Source organism: Heloderma suspectum, chromosome 1 (genome assembly GCF_057233095.1).
Source record: "Heloderma suspectum isolate Gila_16-S chromosome 1, 16-S_ref, whole genome shotgun sequence".
Classification (NCBI taxonomy): Eukaryota; Metazoa; Chordata; class Lepidosauria; order Squamata; family Helodermatidae; genus Heloderma; species Heloderma suspectum.
In genome coordinates, this window is record NC_139458.1 from 379,107,524 (window position 1) to 379,124,829 (window position 17,306).

Consider the following 17,306-nt stretch of genomic DNA (forward strand, 5'->3'; position numbering starts at 1 on the left):
TTCAAAACTGAACTTTGTACTTTTGTCCATCTCCTACCTGATCTTATTCATGAATGATCATGCAAAACTTTCTTGTGTGCTCAAATGCAGACTTACTTTCACCAGTTACCACTGATGCTAGTACAAGATACCCTGCTGCCACTGTGGGTCCTTACTGTATGCATCCTATGTGAGTGGGACTGTGGTAGTTTATCCTGGGTATTTAATATGATCCAGAGCTTATGCACATAAGGTAGCATCCAATTACCTCCTTCCGCTGACAGAACTGCCACTTCAGTCAGAAGGGAGTGATTCCCCGCTCCCGCCCTCAAAAACTGCTCTGGAGGGTTGGGACCCTCTGGATCAGATTTGAGGGCGGGGACATGGGGGGCTGCAGTGGGGAGGAAAGGGGCAGGTCCCCCTGGATGAGTGGAACTCTGCTCATGCAACGCTAGACTTCACCCCTATTCATGTTCAGTACAAGAGTGGACAGACTGTATGGGAACAACCTATATAAACAAACAGGCCACAATTCACACTTAGCGTCCTACATTGGATGCGCACGAGTCCAAGTCTTTTGTGGCCTACCTTATGTAGGACTGTGTACGTGGCAATTCTATTTCCTCGATGCTCACTATGACAATTCAAATGAACTGTAAATGGTCCATTCTCCCTGCAACGCTTACACTTCCTGGAATCACAGCAAGTTTATTTTTGCCATTGTCATCAACAATGCTGAAGGATTAGACAAGGACCTGGTTTGTATGGCATGACAGCCCATCAAAGGTTAATTTACCCTCAAGGAGCTGTAGTGCCTGCCAGCCAGCCATTATCAATATGCAAACCCACCCACCTGGTGTGGGTTACCTGAGGGCTAAACTACTCTTCACATTTCATGAAAAATACCCTCCTATGTATTATCCTCAGACTAAAATGTGAACACCCTACTGTTTCTGCACGTACTTACAGCAGAGGAAGCCACCTTCTCTAGCATTTAGAACTACATTAGAAATGTTGACATTCTAGGGTCAAACTTTACTCCAGTCAAATGGGCAAACGAAAAACACCCCCACCCACCCCACTCCCCAGATTCTCAGGATTCTAACAAGAGAATTTGAAATACAAACAGGAGTCTTTGGAACTAAATACAGAGTACAAATAGCCACCTATTTACTCATTTTAAGCCTAATTTGTACTACATAATGTTATCTTTGCTTTCAAGAGGATACATTGTAGGTTGTGGCTGCATTCCCATACACCAGGGGAGGGCAAGTTATGGCCCCTCAGATGTTGTTGGACCGCAACTCTCATTGACCCTTGCTATCAGCCATGCTGGACAGGGCTGAGGGGAGTTGCAGTTTAACGACACCAATATTTTTTCTACACCATCTTGCAGCAACCTTCCCGTGTTTTATATCATCCATGGAATAATAACCAGAAAGTATAATTCTGAGATACCGATCTTCAGAGAACCATACCTGTCCACATCACTCAGACTATCAACAGGTGAGCCTAGTCTATCAGATAATCTCTTTCTCTCAGGTGTGTCAATGCCATAACGGTCATTGCCAACTGTTATCCGCAAGCTCTGTTCCACTGAAGATTCAGAGTGTCGACTTGGAGAGCGCCGGCTTAAAGAACGTGAACGTCGGCTTGGAGAGCGTCGACCTGGAGAACGTGAGCGCCGGCCCGGAGAACGTGAGCGTGGAGAACGTGAGCGCCGGCGTGGAGAACATGAGCGTGGAGATTGTGAGCGCCGGCCTGGAGAACGTGAGCGCTGGCCTGGAGAATGTCTCTAAAATTGAAGAAAAATGCAATTCCATCATATAAGCTACTCTTTTATCAACAACAGTAATCAGAATCCTCCCAACATAACCAAATAAATTACAACTGAGGTACATGATGCTAACTAAAAAATAAGGCAATTACACTGTAGCATGCAGATTTTACTGTGTTGGTGACAATTTAAAACACACAGCGCACGTGTAACTAACATCATCTGCACAGAAGACACCAAAGAATAAATGTGTACACAGGCAATATAACTAGATTTCAAATTGTGCCATTTAAACCAATTAAAGTATCTAATTTAAATCTGCAACCAGCGGTGTGGGACAGAACATTCTCTACTACTATATTTTTCTACAGAAAATCCTCCATTTCTAGGAATGCAATGTCTCATTAATTAGTAGCATACTGGTTGGAAACATACAACTTCAAAGTTGTAGCATATTACACTTTAGTTAAGTGATTATATCTTGGAAGCTAAAGTATCTCTCCCTCTCTCTCACACACAGTCTATTGGTTTATAGATGTCTGCACACCCGTGCACGTATATACACACAATGCACATATACATGCATAAACAGGGGCTAAATTAAAACTAAAAATGAACAAAACACACATATACCATCTATTGATCTGTAAACCTGTGTGTGTGCGTATGTATATGAATGGGCTAAATTAAAAACAAAAAATTGATATATAATCCAAACAAGCTAAATCAGATTCAAATCAATTTAGGGCTCTGGAAAAATAGGATTCACATTTTTCTGGAAAATTCACATACTATCTTGCCACAGTACAAGGCAGCAAGTGAATGAAAGTCCCACAACTGGAAATTCTGATTGCCAGCATATGACAGAACACTTGTATCCTTGTTCCTTGTCATCCACCTATAGGCCTATTGATAAGCAAGTGAGACTGAGCAACTGCTCCACTCGCAAAAAAAAAAAAAAAAAAGAATCCCAAAAAAGGACAGACATCAAAGCATACGAACACTGAGAGGAAACATTTCTAATAAATGAGCAGACAATCTACTACTAAGCTGTTGTAAGCAATGTGGAACAATACTGCACAGCACCTGAGGGAAAAGAGGTAAATCACAGTGGAGACATAGTACCATTTATCCCACCCGTTGTGCAGCTTTACAAAAGATGAACTTATGCAAACCATTTTTTAGAAGTATTATTCTGGCACATCACAAACAGAGCGGCAAATATGTACATAAAGTAGTGCATTAACCATTTCAAGATACTGGATATGACTAGATACGGTTTCAGACAGTGAAAGTTATTGATTAAAGAATACTCTCTTTAACATGAAGAGCAAAGGGTTTTGTTTCCTGAAGTCTAATAAAGACTGGTGTCATCAACTGGTTTTGGTGCTGGCAATCAAATGCATGGTGCATTCAAACACATTTTGAATCGTATTAACCAGTCACAAGAAAGTCGGTACTGTGCCAGCTGCTTGGCCCCTATCTGCTCAAGAGAGATTACCAAGTATTAAAACCAAATCCCTACAAAACTTTTCTGCTCTTAAGTACTAAGGTGTTTAACCATAGCAACCATAGTTGGTAGTGATGGGATCAAAAGGCAGGGTTTTTTTGCCAGGCAGGGGGAGGGAAAGAGAGAATACAGAAAGCCCCCAAAACAGACACTGACACTTCTCCAGCACCTATAATACAATGGATGCTGCTGAAAGAGGAGGGGGCTATTTGTGAAGATATAGGCTTGGCCACCTTGGGCAGAAATCTTGCTCACACTGCTCAGTATAAGTTCCATACACTCCACCCATGTAACACAACTACATCACATGCTGTCATGGGCAGGATTATAACCATAGCTGCCAGACTACTTAGTGTAACCTGGAGGTAGTTTATCTTATCCCCCTTCTTATGTAGGCTATGAGTATTTTTAACCTTCTAATCTGGACACTGACTCTCCAGTCAGTTATCACCCTATTTTTCAGTCATTTGTTTTTCAGAACATTTGGGAAGCAGGTCACCAGTCTACAAATTCAGGTAAATGTTGGTTCTATCAGTTTTCAGGACTCGTGTGTCTTTAGATTAAAGGGCTATATGATACAATTACTTAATCTGTGGTTCAGGACAATGATCTTCATCTGGAGACAGAAAGGAAAAATTCTTTTTCTGACACCACGAATCTTTAGAGAAGGCACCTGCTCACTTGGCTGAGCTGATCACAAGCTCATTCCTAGCCAGGAGATCCTAAAGGAGGACTGCCAGGTGCTCGTTTATCATCCTCTGGGAGCTTCCTTGAGGGGTCCCAGCAAATCCTGTTCAACATGTAAATCGTTTTTCCTGACCTAGAGCAGTATCCAATCCTTCCCGCAAGCTAGCAGGACCCACCGCTAGTGCAGTGGGAAGTTAATGTTAACAGGAGAAGCTGGAAACAAGTGAAAACGTTTATCTGAAATGGGGCAGGTCAGCTGAGCTTGCAGCAGGAAGCACTGCTGATCTTTCCTGATCCTGAAACAACCGTTTCCACTTGTTTCTGGAGATGCTTTTTGAACAGCTACTCCTTATTGTGCTGGCAGAGAATATGACTTGCACAACAGACTGATTGGGAGCGCAGCAGCAGTATTGGATACTGCCCCTACCTACTACACCAGTGCCCCAATAGCTTCCCAACAAATGATCTAGCTTTCCTCTATTAAGTCATTAAAGGGCTTGACCCAAATAGCTGAGAGACGACATCTTCCAATTTCATGATTTCCAGGAAATAGAGGCATACCCATTTGGCTGAACCATCTACGTGCCAGGCACTTAAAGAAGCATTTTGATAGTTACCGCCACAATCGTGAGATTTATCTTCCTCGGAACATGCAGACGTTAGGGGTTAAACAACCCAGCAGTTAACCCAGCAACAAACCATGGGTTAACTACTGGGTTGTTTAGCCCCCAAGCAGCCCAGAGGTCTGGGTTCAGACGTCACACTGCGCAACCTACAGAGGAGCCGATCGTGGGTGGTGTGCTAAAACTGAAAAGCAGGCATCCTGCAGGCAACACACCCTGCCTACATGACAACCCATCAGTTCTTAAAACCGATGGGCTGTCGTTACATGCGAAACAGGTCAGTGGGTTAATTGTGGGTTGAACAAACCACAGTTAACATACAATTAACTGTTAGGTTAACTGTGGGTTGTTTAATCCATGTTCGGGTTCACACATCATAGAGCAACCTTTGATCAGAGATTATATATTCAAAATGGCAGTAGCACAACAAAGGCAAATCACAGGTTAATTAACTCACAATTGCTGCCATTACATGTGAATGGGGCCTGGTTTGCATGTAACAAGAACCCAAAGTATGGGTTGCCATTATGTGTGAACCCTGCACTATGGTTTAATTACGGGTTGTTAACCATGAACCTCCGGAAGAGAGCGGAGGACAGGAAGGCCTGGCGTGCTATGGTCCATGGGGTCACGAAGAGTCGGACACGACTTAACAAGTGAACAACCATGAACCACCCAGGAAGAAAACCCATGGTTTGTTTTTCGGTTGTGAACTCTGCATTGGTGGTAGTTAGCAAGCCATAGTAAAACCATAGTATAGGGTTCACATGCAACAACCACCCATACTTAGGGTTGCCTTACGAACCAGGCCATTTGCGTCATTCTATGCATGTTTATTCAAAAACAACTCCCATATGTTCAATGGGGATTACAGCTTCAGACATGGAAATTCACTTACACTCAGAAGCAAGTCCCATTAATTTCAATGGGACCTACTCCTAGGTAAGCATACACAGGATTGCACTGTTAAATACTTCTCGTCCCTGTATATATTTGCCTACTTTGTAGATCTTAACTATTCCATTATTTATACATATGTGAAAACCACATTATACACTTTTCCAAAACCTAGTCTACTTGAACAGATTTTCTGCCTGAACCTAACCACGTTTATTCATAAACCCTATTCTCTCCTACCTCTCGAATTAATTCAATTGCCTACCAATCTGTAGTGAAATAACCAAGCTGTCCCACTCCACAACCAAGATCTACAGACAAGCTCTGCAAGTTGCCTACAACTTTGTCAAGTGGCTTTTTATGTGTGAAGATAACTATATAACCACTTCATGCAAACATGAAGGTATGTTCACAGGAACAAATCAACGTGCAGCCCTACCTTATACATGTTACTCAGAAGTAAGCCCTACTAGATTCAATGGGGCTTACTCCCCAGAAATACCTACATTGTACTGCAAAGTTACCAACATTTCTTTCTCTGCTTTGTGACAAACTACCACTCTCCCTCCATCGGGCCCTCCAACAATGGTTAAAACGGCGTGCCATTTAATAAAAATTATGTAAGTACTCAAAACTCCCTTTTAAGAAGGTATCTCGATTTCGTACCGGTAAATTATCAAGAGTGTGTTTATACAGATGCAACTGTTTGGGGTGCCAGAGGTTTCTCGGCACTAGCCCAGAGAGCGGCCTTAGCACATATTTCGGGCTGGGGAGCGCCTTTCCTGGGATCTACGTGAAAACGGGGTGACGGAAAGGAGAGGCGCTCTGTTTATGAGCGCCTGCGAGTGTCGGGAGGCGAGTGGGCGGGCAGCCGTTACCATGGACATGGGGAGGGAAGGGGACGGCGGAGTACTTTCCGCGAGGCCGGGTCCTCAAAGGTCGTTACCCGGGTAAGGCTGCTGTCCCGCTGCTCGGAACCGAGGCAGCTCCAACTCCCCCCTGACGGAGAGCGTATCCGACTACTGCGGCGCGGGGACGGCGAGCGGCGAGAAGAGCGGCTGCTGGACGGCGAGCGGTGGCGGCGGCCCCGAGGAGAGGGCGAGCGCGAGCGGCGCGGGCTACGGCCTCGAGTCGAGCCGGACGTGGAGGCACCGGACCGAGAACTGCGGGAGCCCGAGCTACTGCTCTCTTTGGATCGGCTGGAGGACGACACGTTCGAGCGGCCGCTACTGGCACGGTACATGATGATGATGCGAGCGGCGGCGTAGAGGGCCTGGGAGGGCGGCCGGCCGCCCTCATTCACCCGCTGTCTTTCGAGCCCACTCCTCTCTCCCGGCCACCCACCGACCGCCCCTCGCCGCACTCCATGCGCATGCGCACCGGACGCAAACGCAAGTGGCGCGGCTGAGGAGGCTTTCTTCGGGCACCCATACAAGATGGCGGGGATGGAATTCTAGTCACGTGGCAAGAAGGAGGCGGGGTCGAACGAAAGGAGGTGTCGCGAGACCAGCGGACAAAACGCGCAGAGACGGACAAAATGGTGGAGGGCGGAGCTCGAGTGCCGTGGCTGAGAGAAAAGACGCGCTTCGGGAGATGGTCCGCGCGAAGGGCAGAGTGCGCGGCCACCCACCGCGTTATGAGTAATTTAGTACTTCTAGGGCACCCGAAGGAATCCCGCCCGCCAAAGCTTCTCTACGTTTAAATACTAGTGTGGCGAGTAAAAGCTTGGTACATTTTAGTACGTTAGACATGTTTCTGCCTGAGGCTTCAAATGGCGCCTATTCGCCCAGTCACCCAAGTCAAGGTGTTCCCAAAGCCTGTTCAGGGCGCAATCCTATGCGTGTTTAGACAGAAAAAAGGCCTACAATTCCCAGCATTCCCCAGCCAGCCAAGCTGGGAATGCTGGGAGTTGTAGGACTTTTTTCTGTCTAATCATGCATAGGATTGCACCCTTAATTACTTTGGCACATGAGGCAGGAAAGTCTCACAAGCACTCCTAATCCTTGACGGTAAAACTACAATAATAACACGTTAAACAACTAACGGTTTGCTGCGTTTTCATGATGCCAAAATCTACTGCCTGAAGAGGTTGCCTGACTGCCTGCAGGCAGGGCTGGTCCTGATGAGAACCTTGGCTGCAGCCATGCGTGGAGGGGAAATGGCACCGGTTGAATGCGCACTTGTCATGCAGCTGTTCATGGGGGCTTTGTATTCAGTGCATGAGGGAGGTTCTTACTATTGAAGAAGGAACCTTATGCTGTGGTCCTTCAAGTGTACGTCCTGATGGTGCACGCTTATGCAAAAGGAAGTGCTACTGAGTTTAGGCACACTTACTCCTGAGCAAGTGTTCAGAGGATTGCAGCTTTAGAGAGTTACTGCTGATGTGTTGACTTCTAAACATTGCAAATAACTCATACAATTCCACATGCTATTCATGCCACATTGTATCTAATCATATTGAAGTATAACTTGGGTCTATATCCTGGGAGTCCTTCGGGGACATAAATCTATGACCCAGGACTGGTAACTCAAGCCTGGTGAAGGACTACTGCTAAGCACTCAATGGAAATATATCTCGAGATGTTAGGATGTGACTTGGACTGTGTTGTGGGAATTTAGAACGCAGTCCTAAACACGCTTACTAGGGAACAAATCTCACTGAATTCAGTAAGGGTACCTATTCCTGTATGAAACTGTGGACTGAAATTGTCAGCAAAGGACCTGCTCTGGGGGTCCCAACCTTCTGAGGTTGCGAGAGGTCCCAAACTATCGCAAGAGGGTTGGGACCTCTTGCAATAGTTCAGCCGACCTCTCCCAGGTGCCCTGTGGCTTGGGCACAAGGCAGCACCAGGTGGCTGGGTGGGCGCGATGGCTGGGTGGGCACGTGAGAGAGCGGCCAGCTGGGTTAGCTGGCTGGCTAAGTGGGGTGAGAGGGGAATAGTTGGGTGAACTGGAGTGGCTGCTCGTTCTCTCACTTGCCCGCCTCCCTCCCATCCAAACTGCTTGGCTGGCCAGCCAACCCAGCCGGTTACTCTTTCTCGTGCACACGCACGCCAGCCACCACAGGTCAGGCGGGAGGGTGTGTGGGTGGCTGGGCGGGAGCAATGGCTCAGGGGGCAGGTAGTTGGGTGCACAGAAGTGAGCAGCCAGCCAGCCAAGCAAGCAGCCAGCAATACCAAGAAGTGGTGGGCCCTTTGGAGTGGGATAGTGGCGCAATTTGCCACTCTTCCCATTTTGCTGCCTGATGCACCCACATCAGGCTGAGTCATTGTAGGGCCAGCCCTGTTAGTTTGGCTTATTTTGTTTTTTTAATTCCTGAATTTTAATTTTGTACATAAGCTGCCTTGGATATCACTGGTGGAAGGTGAGGCATACATACTTTGAATAAATATTGTAAAATACTTCTTAATAAACATTCTTAGGATTGCAATGCCTATAGAGAATATTTGATCCTCCATAAACATTGTCCATATCTTCAATATCATAGCAAAAACAAGTCTAATGTGAAAGGAGGCTTCACATTGAGAAGCTGAAAACATTCAAATAGGAAGTCAGTGGTAATTGGGGACTTTCTTGTGGTACTTAGTCCATGATTTGGGGTTTCCTAGAACTTTAAAGAACCACAAAGATCTTGGGTAAGTGTCAGTTATTTCTTCTTGCATATGAATTTGTTGCTTCAGGCATTTATATCTTTAACCAGAAACTGGAAGGGAGTGGGGAATGTCAGCCAAGTTTCTGACCCCATCCCCAAATTGGCTTGTTGGCTACTTCCCTACACCACTCTTCGTGTCTGGGTTGGTAAGCAGATTGGCAACTGGGTGAATTTGGCCAGGGTTACCAGTTGCTGTAACTTACCTGACATCCTGTCTTTTGCAGCTTTTGCAGTATAAGCCACAGTTAATAGAAAAGAGAGCTACAGAAAGGGGAAAGGATCTTCAGGTTCAGAGAAAGGAACACTGATTCCTCAACACTCCAATGACAAGTGAAAGCTGCAACAAAATGTTGCAGTGTGGAGTGTTCCTGTTCAATGTCCAGCCAGCCAGACCCTCTTTCAAAATCTCTATAACTTGGTGCCCTCCAGATATTTTAGACTACAATTCCTAGCATTCTTGACCATTGGCAATGTTGGCTGGGACTGATAGAGGGCACCAAGTTGGAGAAGGCTGCTCTATTCCATCCCCCCCTCCTCTGGTTTTCCATTCTCTGCCTGCCCCATCAGTCAGTCAACATTCCAAGCCCACTGAGCATGCTCAGGTGTCACTGAGGTGTTTGGGGTCTTTCGTCCCCCATTGCGTTTTTTAAAAAGATTTTTTGTATTGCTGCAAACCTTGGATCCCCCCACCCCCCACCCCCCAAGCCTACTGATACATCAAAGCCTTTTGTGCATGGATGATGCCAATGTGGCTATGCAAGGATCTACACTCAGAAAATGAGTTCACTTTTAGTATATAAGAGAACATGGAGATTTGCATTCCTGTTCCAAAAGGATGCCTGCCTCTCTGGTTGTATTATATAGTGGTAGCCCAAGATTTGTAGTTAAGCCCAGACATTCGCCTGGTTCACACATAACAATCCAGAGCATGGGTTGAGTATGAGTTGTTGAATCCTGAGTTGTCAATACATGCAAATCCAGAACTATGGGTTAACCACAAACAGCCCAGGAAGAGAACCCATGGTTTGTTGTTGGGTTGTGAATTCTGGGTTGCTTTAAATATGGGTTGTTGTTACATGTGAACCCAGAACCATTGGTTATTCATGCGTTGTTTTGCCAGGTGTACTTCCAAATAGCCCCCAAGCGCCATTTTATATAAGCAAAATTAAATGGTTAGTTTTTCCAGGGATGAACTACTTCAGGCTCTTAGAATGCTCTCCCATATAATGCTTGGGGGTGAATACACTGTTGCCCAGTCACATCTAAAATCTTGGATTGTTCCATTGATTTCTACCGGCAGCTCTCGAAGCTGGGGGTCGGGGTAGAGTCAAAATCGGTATCCTGCCCCATGGGTCAGTCTACGATTGATTCATCCACTCCTTGCCCACTTGCTGCTATAAAGCACCCTTCCGGACACTAGGGGCCGCTAGGCGAGGGAAAAAGTTGGTTCCAGCAGGGGAGCAAACAGCCCATAGAGAAAATGCAGAGCAACGTACTCTTTATTACCTGATACACTTGAGACCTCCGTTTCACCCTAAAAACTGCATCCAATGAACCACAGTGGTGTGTGTGTGTAGGGGGGGGGTCTTCTGAGGAGACCATGCAGGTGACCTTTTAACTAGATTTCCCTTTGTTGTAACGCGGGTAGTGTTTTGTATGGGCCACCCGTTTGCTGTGCTACCTGTAGTCAACACGACTATGCGATTTTAGCTGACTTAGAACACGGGCATTCCCTAACTGGGCTGTTGGAAGCCACAACATGTTCAGCCTCGCCACCCCGAACCCGCAATAGTGGGTTGATAACACCGGATTACGATGAAGAGTTGCTGTAAACCACTCTCAGTCTGCCCCTCCCCTCCCAATCTGTATGAGAAGGATAGCAGCAAACTGATCAACCCATGATACAGGCGCAATAAATCTCAGAATCCCCATTTCCTGCTCCCCTAAAACTAACCTCCCCCATCTCTCATTCACACACACACACACACAGATTATTTCGTTTTCTTACAGGTCCCACATGTGAATTCTTGTTTTATTTTAGTTATTCTACTTGAGCCTGGGGGAGGGGAGGGCGGGGCGGTTCAACTATGATGAAGCCCTGCATATCTCCCTTGTCTCCTATAAGCATCTGTCACATTCACCCTCTAATGCAAAAACAAAACAAAACATGGCGGCAAAGAAACCAGGAAGCCCAGTCTCCATACAAATACACTTTCAGCCCATTTTTTTGGGTCTATGAATGAAGCCGGCTTTGGAGTTCCGGCTCTGGCACTTGTTCCAGGTACTGCGTGGAATGGGAAGGGGGTGGTGAGCTGATGAAAAGTGGCTCAGATTACGTTACTCTCCCACCATAACTAGGAAGTCAGTGGGTGGGAGAGGCTCGGTGCGAGTGTCAGGGCTCGATTGGAGCAGGAAGGTGAGTAAAAACAAACCTCTGCCCCTCTTCCACCCTTTGCTCTCTTTTGTGTATCCGGCTTCCGCCTGGCTTTTAAGTAGATCCCCTTCCTTCCCTCTTCTTCGGAGATGTGGTTTCACACATTAGCCTCGGAGCCTTTCGTGCGCGTTCCTTATATTAACATCCGGATGTTTTCTTAGGGACGAGAGGCATTTGTAACTCGCGTGAGGATACTGGCCGATGCAGGCTTTATATTCATATTGCAAAGGGGGCATCCGCTTTAACTCCCATATGTGAAAAAGCCGTCATCAGTCTGCCCATCCTAGTCCCTCGTTGCCTGAAGCCTGAGAAGATCTGAGGTGTTGGCAAGGCACACAGAGTCCTCTTCCTGGTTTTCTGTGGCAGGGTTTCAGCTGAGTTCAGAAAGCAGCGTTTGGTGGCCAGAGCCAGCCTTCCTGCATCCTGGGATGGGGCAGGGGAGGGTTTTGTGCATATTGAGCCCTGACACCTATCTACAGTCACCAATCATGCCAGAAATGTTAATAAACTGAGCAGGATAGCCCTTAGCTACTGGTAGAGATGATGCTAAGAAATAATAACCATCTCTCTATAGTCTGCCATGAAAACGCCAGCGAAAGCGGTGTCCCTCTAGGAGTCAGCAATGACGCGGTGCTTGCACAGAAGGAACCTTTCCTTTTTCTTCCTCTCTCACTTGCGCACACACGCATGCTCCTACTGCGCCATGCAAAGATTTAGAACAGTGGCAACATGCACAATAGGTTGAAGATCTAGCATAAATTACATTTTAACCGAGTTTTTTAAAAAGTAAAAAGACTATGTTCCATTATTGCATTTAAAAAAAATTATGTTGCTGATAGTCTTATTTTTTCCAAAATGGTGTGTACCAAAAGTTTCTCCCCATTTAATGGGCCTTACTACTTTGTTCCTTGACCTGATCGTGGTTGGGTCATCTCATCTCTGCTTTCTTATTCCTGTGAGAGCTCTGATACCAAAATAAAATCAGAGAATGGTGTTCCTGGGTTGTTAATTGAAAGCATGAGCGGGTGGGAACTAGCATGTTTGCTCTGATGCACTCACAAACAACCCATAGTTAACAAACCATGGGTTGTTTGATCATACAAACTGGGTCTGTAAGAATTCTCAGGCTAGGGCAGCAGATTATTTTATATGCTTAATTCAGTGTGTTCCTCTGTTTTCCCTTAGGAACTTTTGGCTGTTGTTCCTGGAGGAGGATGGAGGAGATCCTGGCTAATCTGTGTGGGACCAGTCCAGTAGACCCACTTCCAGTCTGGGTCCACAGCAGTGTAGGCCACTGTTTTAACCAGCTGATTTTAAACATGATTCCTCACGTGATCCTCGCTGTAATCAGTGCCTGCTACATAGGAACACCAAGGTATAGTTAGAGGGTCACATTGTATGAGCGAAATCTCACCACACACAAATTATATATATAGAGTGCCTGAATACTGCGATCGGAATAGGATATTCAAATTGTGAGGGTGCATTTTTGTGCCGATAGTGTGAAGTGATTCCCCTCCTTGGCACTCTACTTGTGTAGTCTAGCATCTTGTTCAGTGTTCTGACCACTGAAGCACATGAATACCATCTTTTCTACCACTTTTCCCATGCCTAGTCAAGGATTGCTCTGCTTAGACATCCATCACTGTTCACTGACTTTGCTTCCTGCCTTCTTTGGTTTTCTGATCACTGAGGTGCATTAGCACTACAATCCTGAGGACACTTACTCAGGAGTATGTCCCACTGAAACTTGCTTAAGATCGCACCACACAAAACCATATTCACTGTTGGGGGAGCTTATAGGAATACCTGTAAACATAATGTTTGCAGGGTTGAATCTTTGTGTGGTTTAATGAAAACGTAATCACAAATAGCATACCAGACAGCACAGCTATTTTGCCTGAATCAGTGTATATCCAGTGTGGCGATTCCTTCAAAGGCTAGGCAATGAGGCATATAGATTTTCAGGAATGAACAGCAAAAAATGAGTGGACATCAGAAGAAGGGATGAGACTCCACTCTAATGCTTTCTCTTCTCTCTTTACTAGATCTTTAGTATCTCAGGTTGTGTACAGACCTGGATGGAAATGCAGAATTGCTGCATCCTTTATACTTGCTGGTTTGTCCATTCTTGACATAATCCTAGCAACCATTTGGCGACAGAAATTGGATCTCTTATACCTCGAAATACTGTCAAGTGGCATAGCTACATTGGCGTGGCTTACTCACAGCTTGGCACTGCTTGCTCTCTACAAGTCTCCATTCAGTTTCAGCCGTGGCCCTGCAATCCTACTGATCCTTGTCTTCCTTCCAATCCCATCCCTTATTATCACATTGGTGTGGTGCTGCCAGACTGTGACAGGTAGTCACCATCTTCAACCTGTCACCATCTTCAGACTCTCTATCCTCTGCCTGCAGTTGGCCTCTCTGCTTCTCTGTGTAATTGGGTACATCATCCCTGTGGCCAACAGGCAAGATTTTTGCTCCATCAATGATTCCTGCCAGCATGAGCCCCTGCTTATAGCCTCAGAGATTTCTGCACCCATTTGCCAGGGAGTGGCCGAGGATGGAGAGAGCTGGCTCTCACGCTTCTCCTACGCCTGGATGAATCCCCTTATGAAGCGTGGCTACGATTGCATGCTGAATCAGCCACAAGATGTCTATCAGCTCCCTCAACAGCTCCAGGCTGAAAGAGTCCGTAAGCGCTTCTGCTCCTGCTGGCAAGAAAAGGCTGTTCTCGGCCAAGAGCATGAAGAGACTGCATCTTCCACAAACAGATTATTTGCCAACAGTGATGTGGGAGGTGTTGAATATCCACCTCCAGCATGTCCGCATGATACTCAAAGGTCCGTATGTCTCCTTTCAGTACTGCATGCAGCTTTTGGGCTACACTACTACTCCCTGGGCCTTCTCAAACTGGCTGCCAGCCTTTTGGGATTCTCCGGGCCCCTGCTTCTGAACTTGCTGGTCAGTTTCATGGAATCACACCAGGAACCTCTGAGCCACGGAGTGGCGTATGCACTGGGACTCTTTGCTGGTTCCTTCCTGGGTGCCATTTTGCGTAACCAGTTCAGTTATGAGATCAACAAGGTGACGCTCATGGTGCGCACAGCAGTCATCTCTGCCATCTACCAGAAAGCCCTCCGGGTGAGTGGCAGTAGCCTGTCTGGCTTCACCACAGGCGAGATTGTCAACTTTATGAGCACGGACACTGATCGGTTGGTCAACTTCTGCTTCAGTTTCCATGAACTCTGGAGTCTTCCCTTCCAATTTGCCATCACGCTCTACCTCCTGTACCAGCAGGTAGGCATCGCCTTCCTGGGAGGGCTGGCTTTGGCTCTGCTACTTGTGCCCATTAATAAAGTTGTTGCAAATCGCATCATGGAGAACAACAAGGAGATGCTGAAGCACAAAGACGTACGTGTCAAGGTGAGAAGGGGATCTGTGGCATTTCAGAGTTCCCTATTATGTTTGCCTCCTGATTGCTCCTGCAACTTTGGCTTAAAGTCCTTTAGGTTCTAATGATAAAAATAATATTAGGCAGCAGAAATAATAACTGGGTCTTCGTGATTTAGAGGTAGTAATGAACCAGTAGGATAGGCTAATCAACAAATGACAAAAACAGTTGAGAGGCAATATCAATATACTTCTTCCTAGAGACAGCCTTACCTTGAGATGGGGCCATCCTCTTCAGGCAGCAGATTTTGGGTGCCATTCAGGGTGGCGGAATGGGAGAAAGAGTGATCTAATCTATGGGGCACAATCCACTAGAAGTTCTCCTGCACAGCCCCCATTGAAACAGTAGCTGTGCAAGAACATGGGAGAGCTCATGCACAGTTTAGTTCCTTTTGATGAGGCTTGCACAGGATCATTCTCTGATGGATTGCGGTCCATGTCAATGAGCTGGAAGGGGTGCTATTTTGGTTTTCCACCTTAGGCATCAAAACGTCTTGGGTCAGCTCTGGTTTGCCAGCTTCAGAAACCTTAAAAGTGCAGAATTTCTTTGTAGCTGGATTCTTCAGAAAATCTGCTTGCAATGCCCACATTGATATTGAGCTGTCAACAAACAACGTATGAACATATTAAACTGCTTTACACTGAGTCAGAGCATAGAATCATACAGTTGGAGGGGGCCTTGTAGGCCACCTAGTCCAACCCACAGAATGATGCAAGAAATCCAGAGCTAGAGCAACCCCAACTGATGGCCAGATCCCACTATGCTGATCCATATAGCATGGTGTTGCCTACTCAAGTGGGCAGTGTCTCTCCCAGGCCTCAGGCAAAGATCTTTCCCAGCCCTGCTGCTGGAGATACTTGGAATTGGAGCTGAGACCTCTTGTGTGCAAAAATATGTGCTCTACCATATAGTCCTCCCCAAGGAATGTTTCCCTTTCTGTAACATCTCATTGAAAAGGTTTTGGTTTCTGGCTACAATCACATAATTGGAATATCTCTGTAATTGTATTGCACTTTGTTTCTCAGATATGGTACCAAGCAAGAAGGAAACATGGCTTAGGTTCTCTGTGTTGTCTGGTATGGGTAACTTAGAGCCTAGCTGAATTAGATGGCTCTGTATGTGTGTCTGTGAAAGAGACATGCTGACTGTTCTGTTGTGTCTACTTCCACCCACAGCTGATGATGGAGTTCTTGTGTGGCATGCGAGTGATCAAGTTCTACACTTGGGAGCAACATTTTGGCTCTAGAGTGTATGCTTGCCGAGCCAAGGAGCTGAAGAGCCTGCAAGCAATCAAATACCTAGATGCTGTGTGTGTCTACCTCTGGGCAGCATTGCCTGTCGTCGTCTCCATTGTCATCTTTCTCACTTACGTTCTACTAGGACACCAGCTCTCTGCTACCAAGGTAAGAGGTGTGGCCATTTCAGGGCAATCCCTCTACTTGGGTTACAGGAATGACTACTTTGTTATTTCAGCTTCATTGATGACCAGTCCATTTCCAGGTTCAATTCAAAGTATGGGTCATGAGCTTTAAACCTCTAAACAGTTTGGGATTTGCATACTTAAATGACTGTCTCTTCCCAAATGATCTTATCTGCCCACTGAGTTCAACAGGAGAGGCCCTTTTGCATGTCCTTCCACTATCTGGATTGGGGTGTGTGAAAGGGCGTTGTCCCCTGTGGCACCCAGTTTCTGGAATTCCTCACCCAGGTGATCAGTCAGGCTCTCTCCCTGATATTATGCTGATGCCACTTGATATTTTTGTTCCAGCAGGCTTTCAATGTGACTATGCCTGGTTTCCATCTGGAAATTTCATCTGCTGTTCTTGTTTGTTTAAAACTGTTTTGTTTTTCTTGTTTTAAATCTTTGTTTTAAACATTATGAATGTTAGCTGCCTTGGGAGTTTTGTTAAATGCAAAGGTGCGAGGTAGAATTTTAAAAAAATGAATAGGTAGATATGCTAACAATCATGGTATGTGAAATGGCTTTAGAAAGTACAAGTGGGGTCCTGTAACAAAATGTTGCAGTGTGAAATGCTTTTGTTCAGGGTTCCAGACACATCATTCCATTCTCCACCCCACCTACCACAGTTTTCCTTTGCCTCCTAACAGGCAGGCAGTATTCTGTGACCACTGAGTATGTATTTGAGTCTATGGGGCTGTTTTGGGGATTCCCCCCTCCTGTTTTTTTCCTAAAGAGTTTTTGAGCATCCAATTCAAGTATGTATGTATTTAAAGCATTTTCCCTGCTCTCAGATCAGTTTATTGAGCAATAAAAGACAGTCCCTACCCT

The 17,306-nt window shown here is 46.0% G+C and overlaps 2 protein-coding genes across 7 annotated transcripts in view; one reads left to right on the forward strand and one right to left on the reverse strand.

Annotated features, from left to right (window-relative positions):
* The window catches only part of LOC146359914 (zinc finger protein 318-like), a 28,007-nt gene extending 20,507 nt beyond the window's left edge, over window positions 1–7,500 (reverse strand). For both annotated transcript variants that reach the window (XM_084828413.1, XM_084828414.1), the window contains exons 1-2: window positions 6,420–7,500; window positions 1,458–1,774 (exon numbers count right to left, since the gene is read on the reverse strand). In XM_084828413.1, the coding sequence (XP_084684539.1) occupies window positions 1,458–1,774; window positions 6,420–6,716 (614 nt within the window). In that variant the 5' untranslated portion in view covers window positions 6,717–7,500. The remainder of the gene's footprint in view (window positions 1–1,457; window positions 1,775–6,419) is intronic.
* A 3,775-nt stretch (window positions 7,501–11,275) lies between these two features.
* Window positions 11,276–17,306, forward strand: part of ABCC10 (ATP binding cassette subfamily C member 10) — a 32,320-nt gene continuing 26,289 nt past the window's right edge. For 3 of the 5 annotated variants that reach the window (XR_014786843.1, XR_014786844.1, XM_084828415.1), the window contains exons 1-4: window positions 11,276–11,406; window positions 12,745–12,934; window positions 13,608–14,988; window positions 16,192–16,419. Coding sequence is in view for 3 of the 5 variants with exons in the window: in XM_084828415.1 (XP_084684541.1) it covers window positions 11,361–11,406; window positions 12,745–12,934; window positions 13,608–14,988; window positions 16,192–16,419 (1,845 nt within the window). In the remaining 2 variants the exon portion in view is untranslated. Of the gene's footprint in view, window positions 11,542–12,744; window positions 12,935–13,607; window positions 14,989–16,191; window positions 16,420–17,306 lie in introns of all 5 variants that reach the window. The other 2 variants (XM_084828417.1, XM_084828416.1) reach the window with 2 other exon arrangements.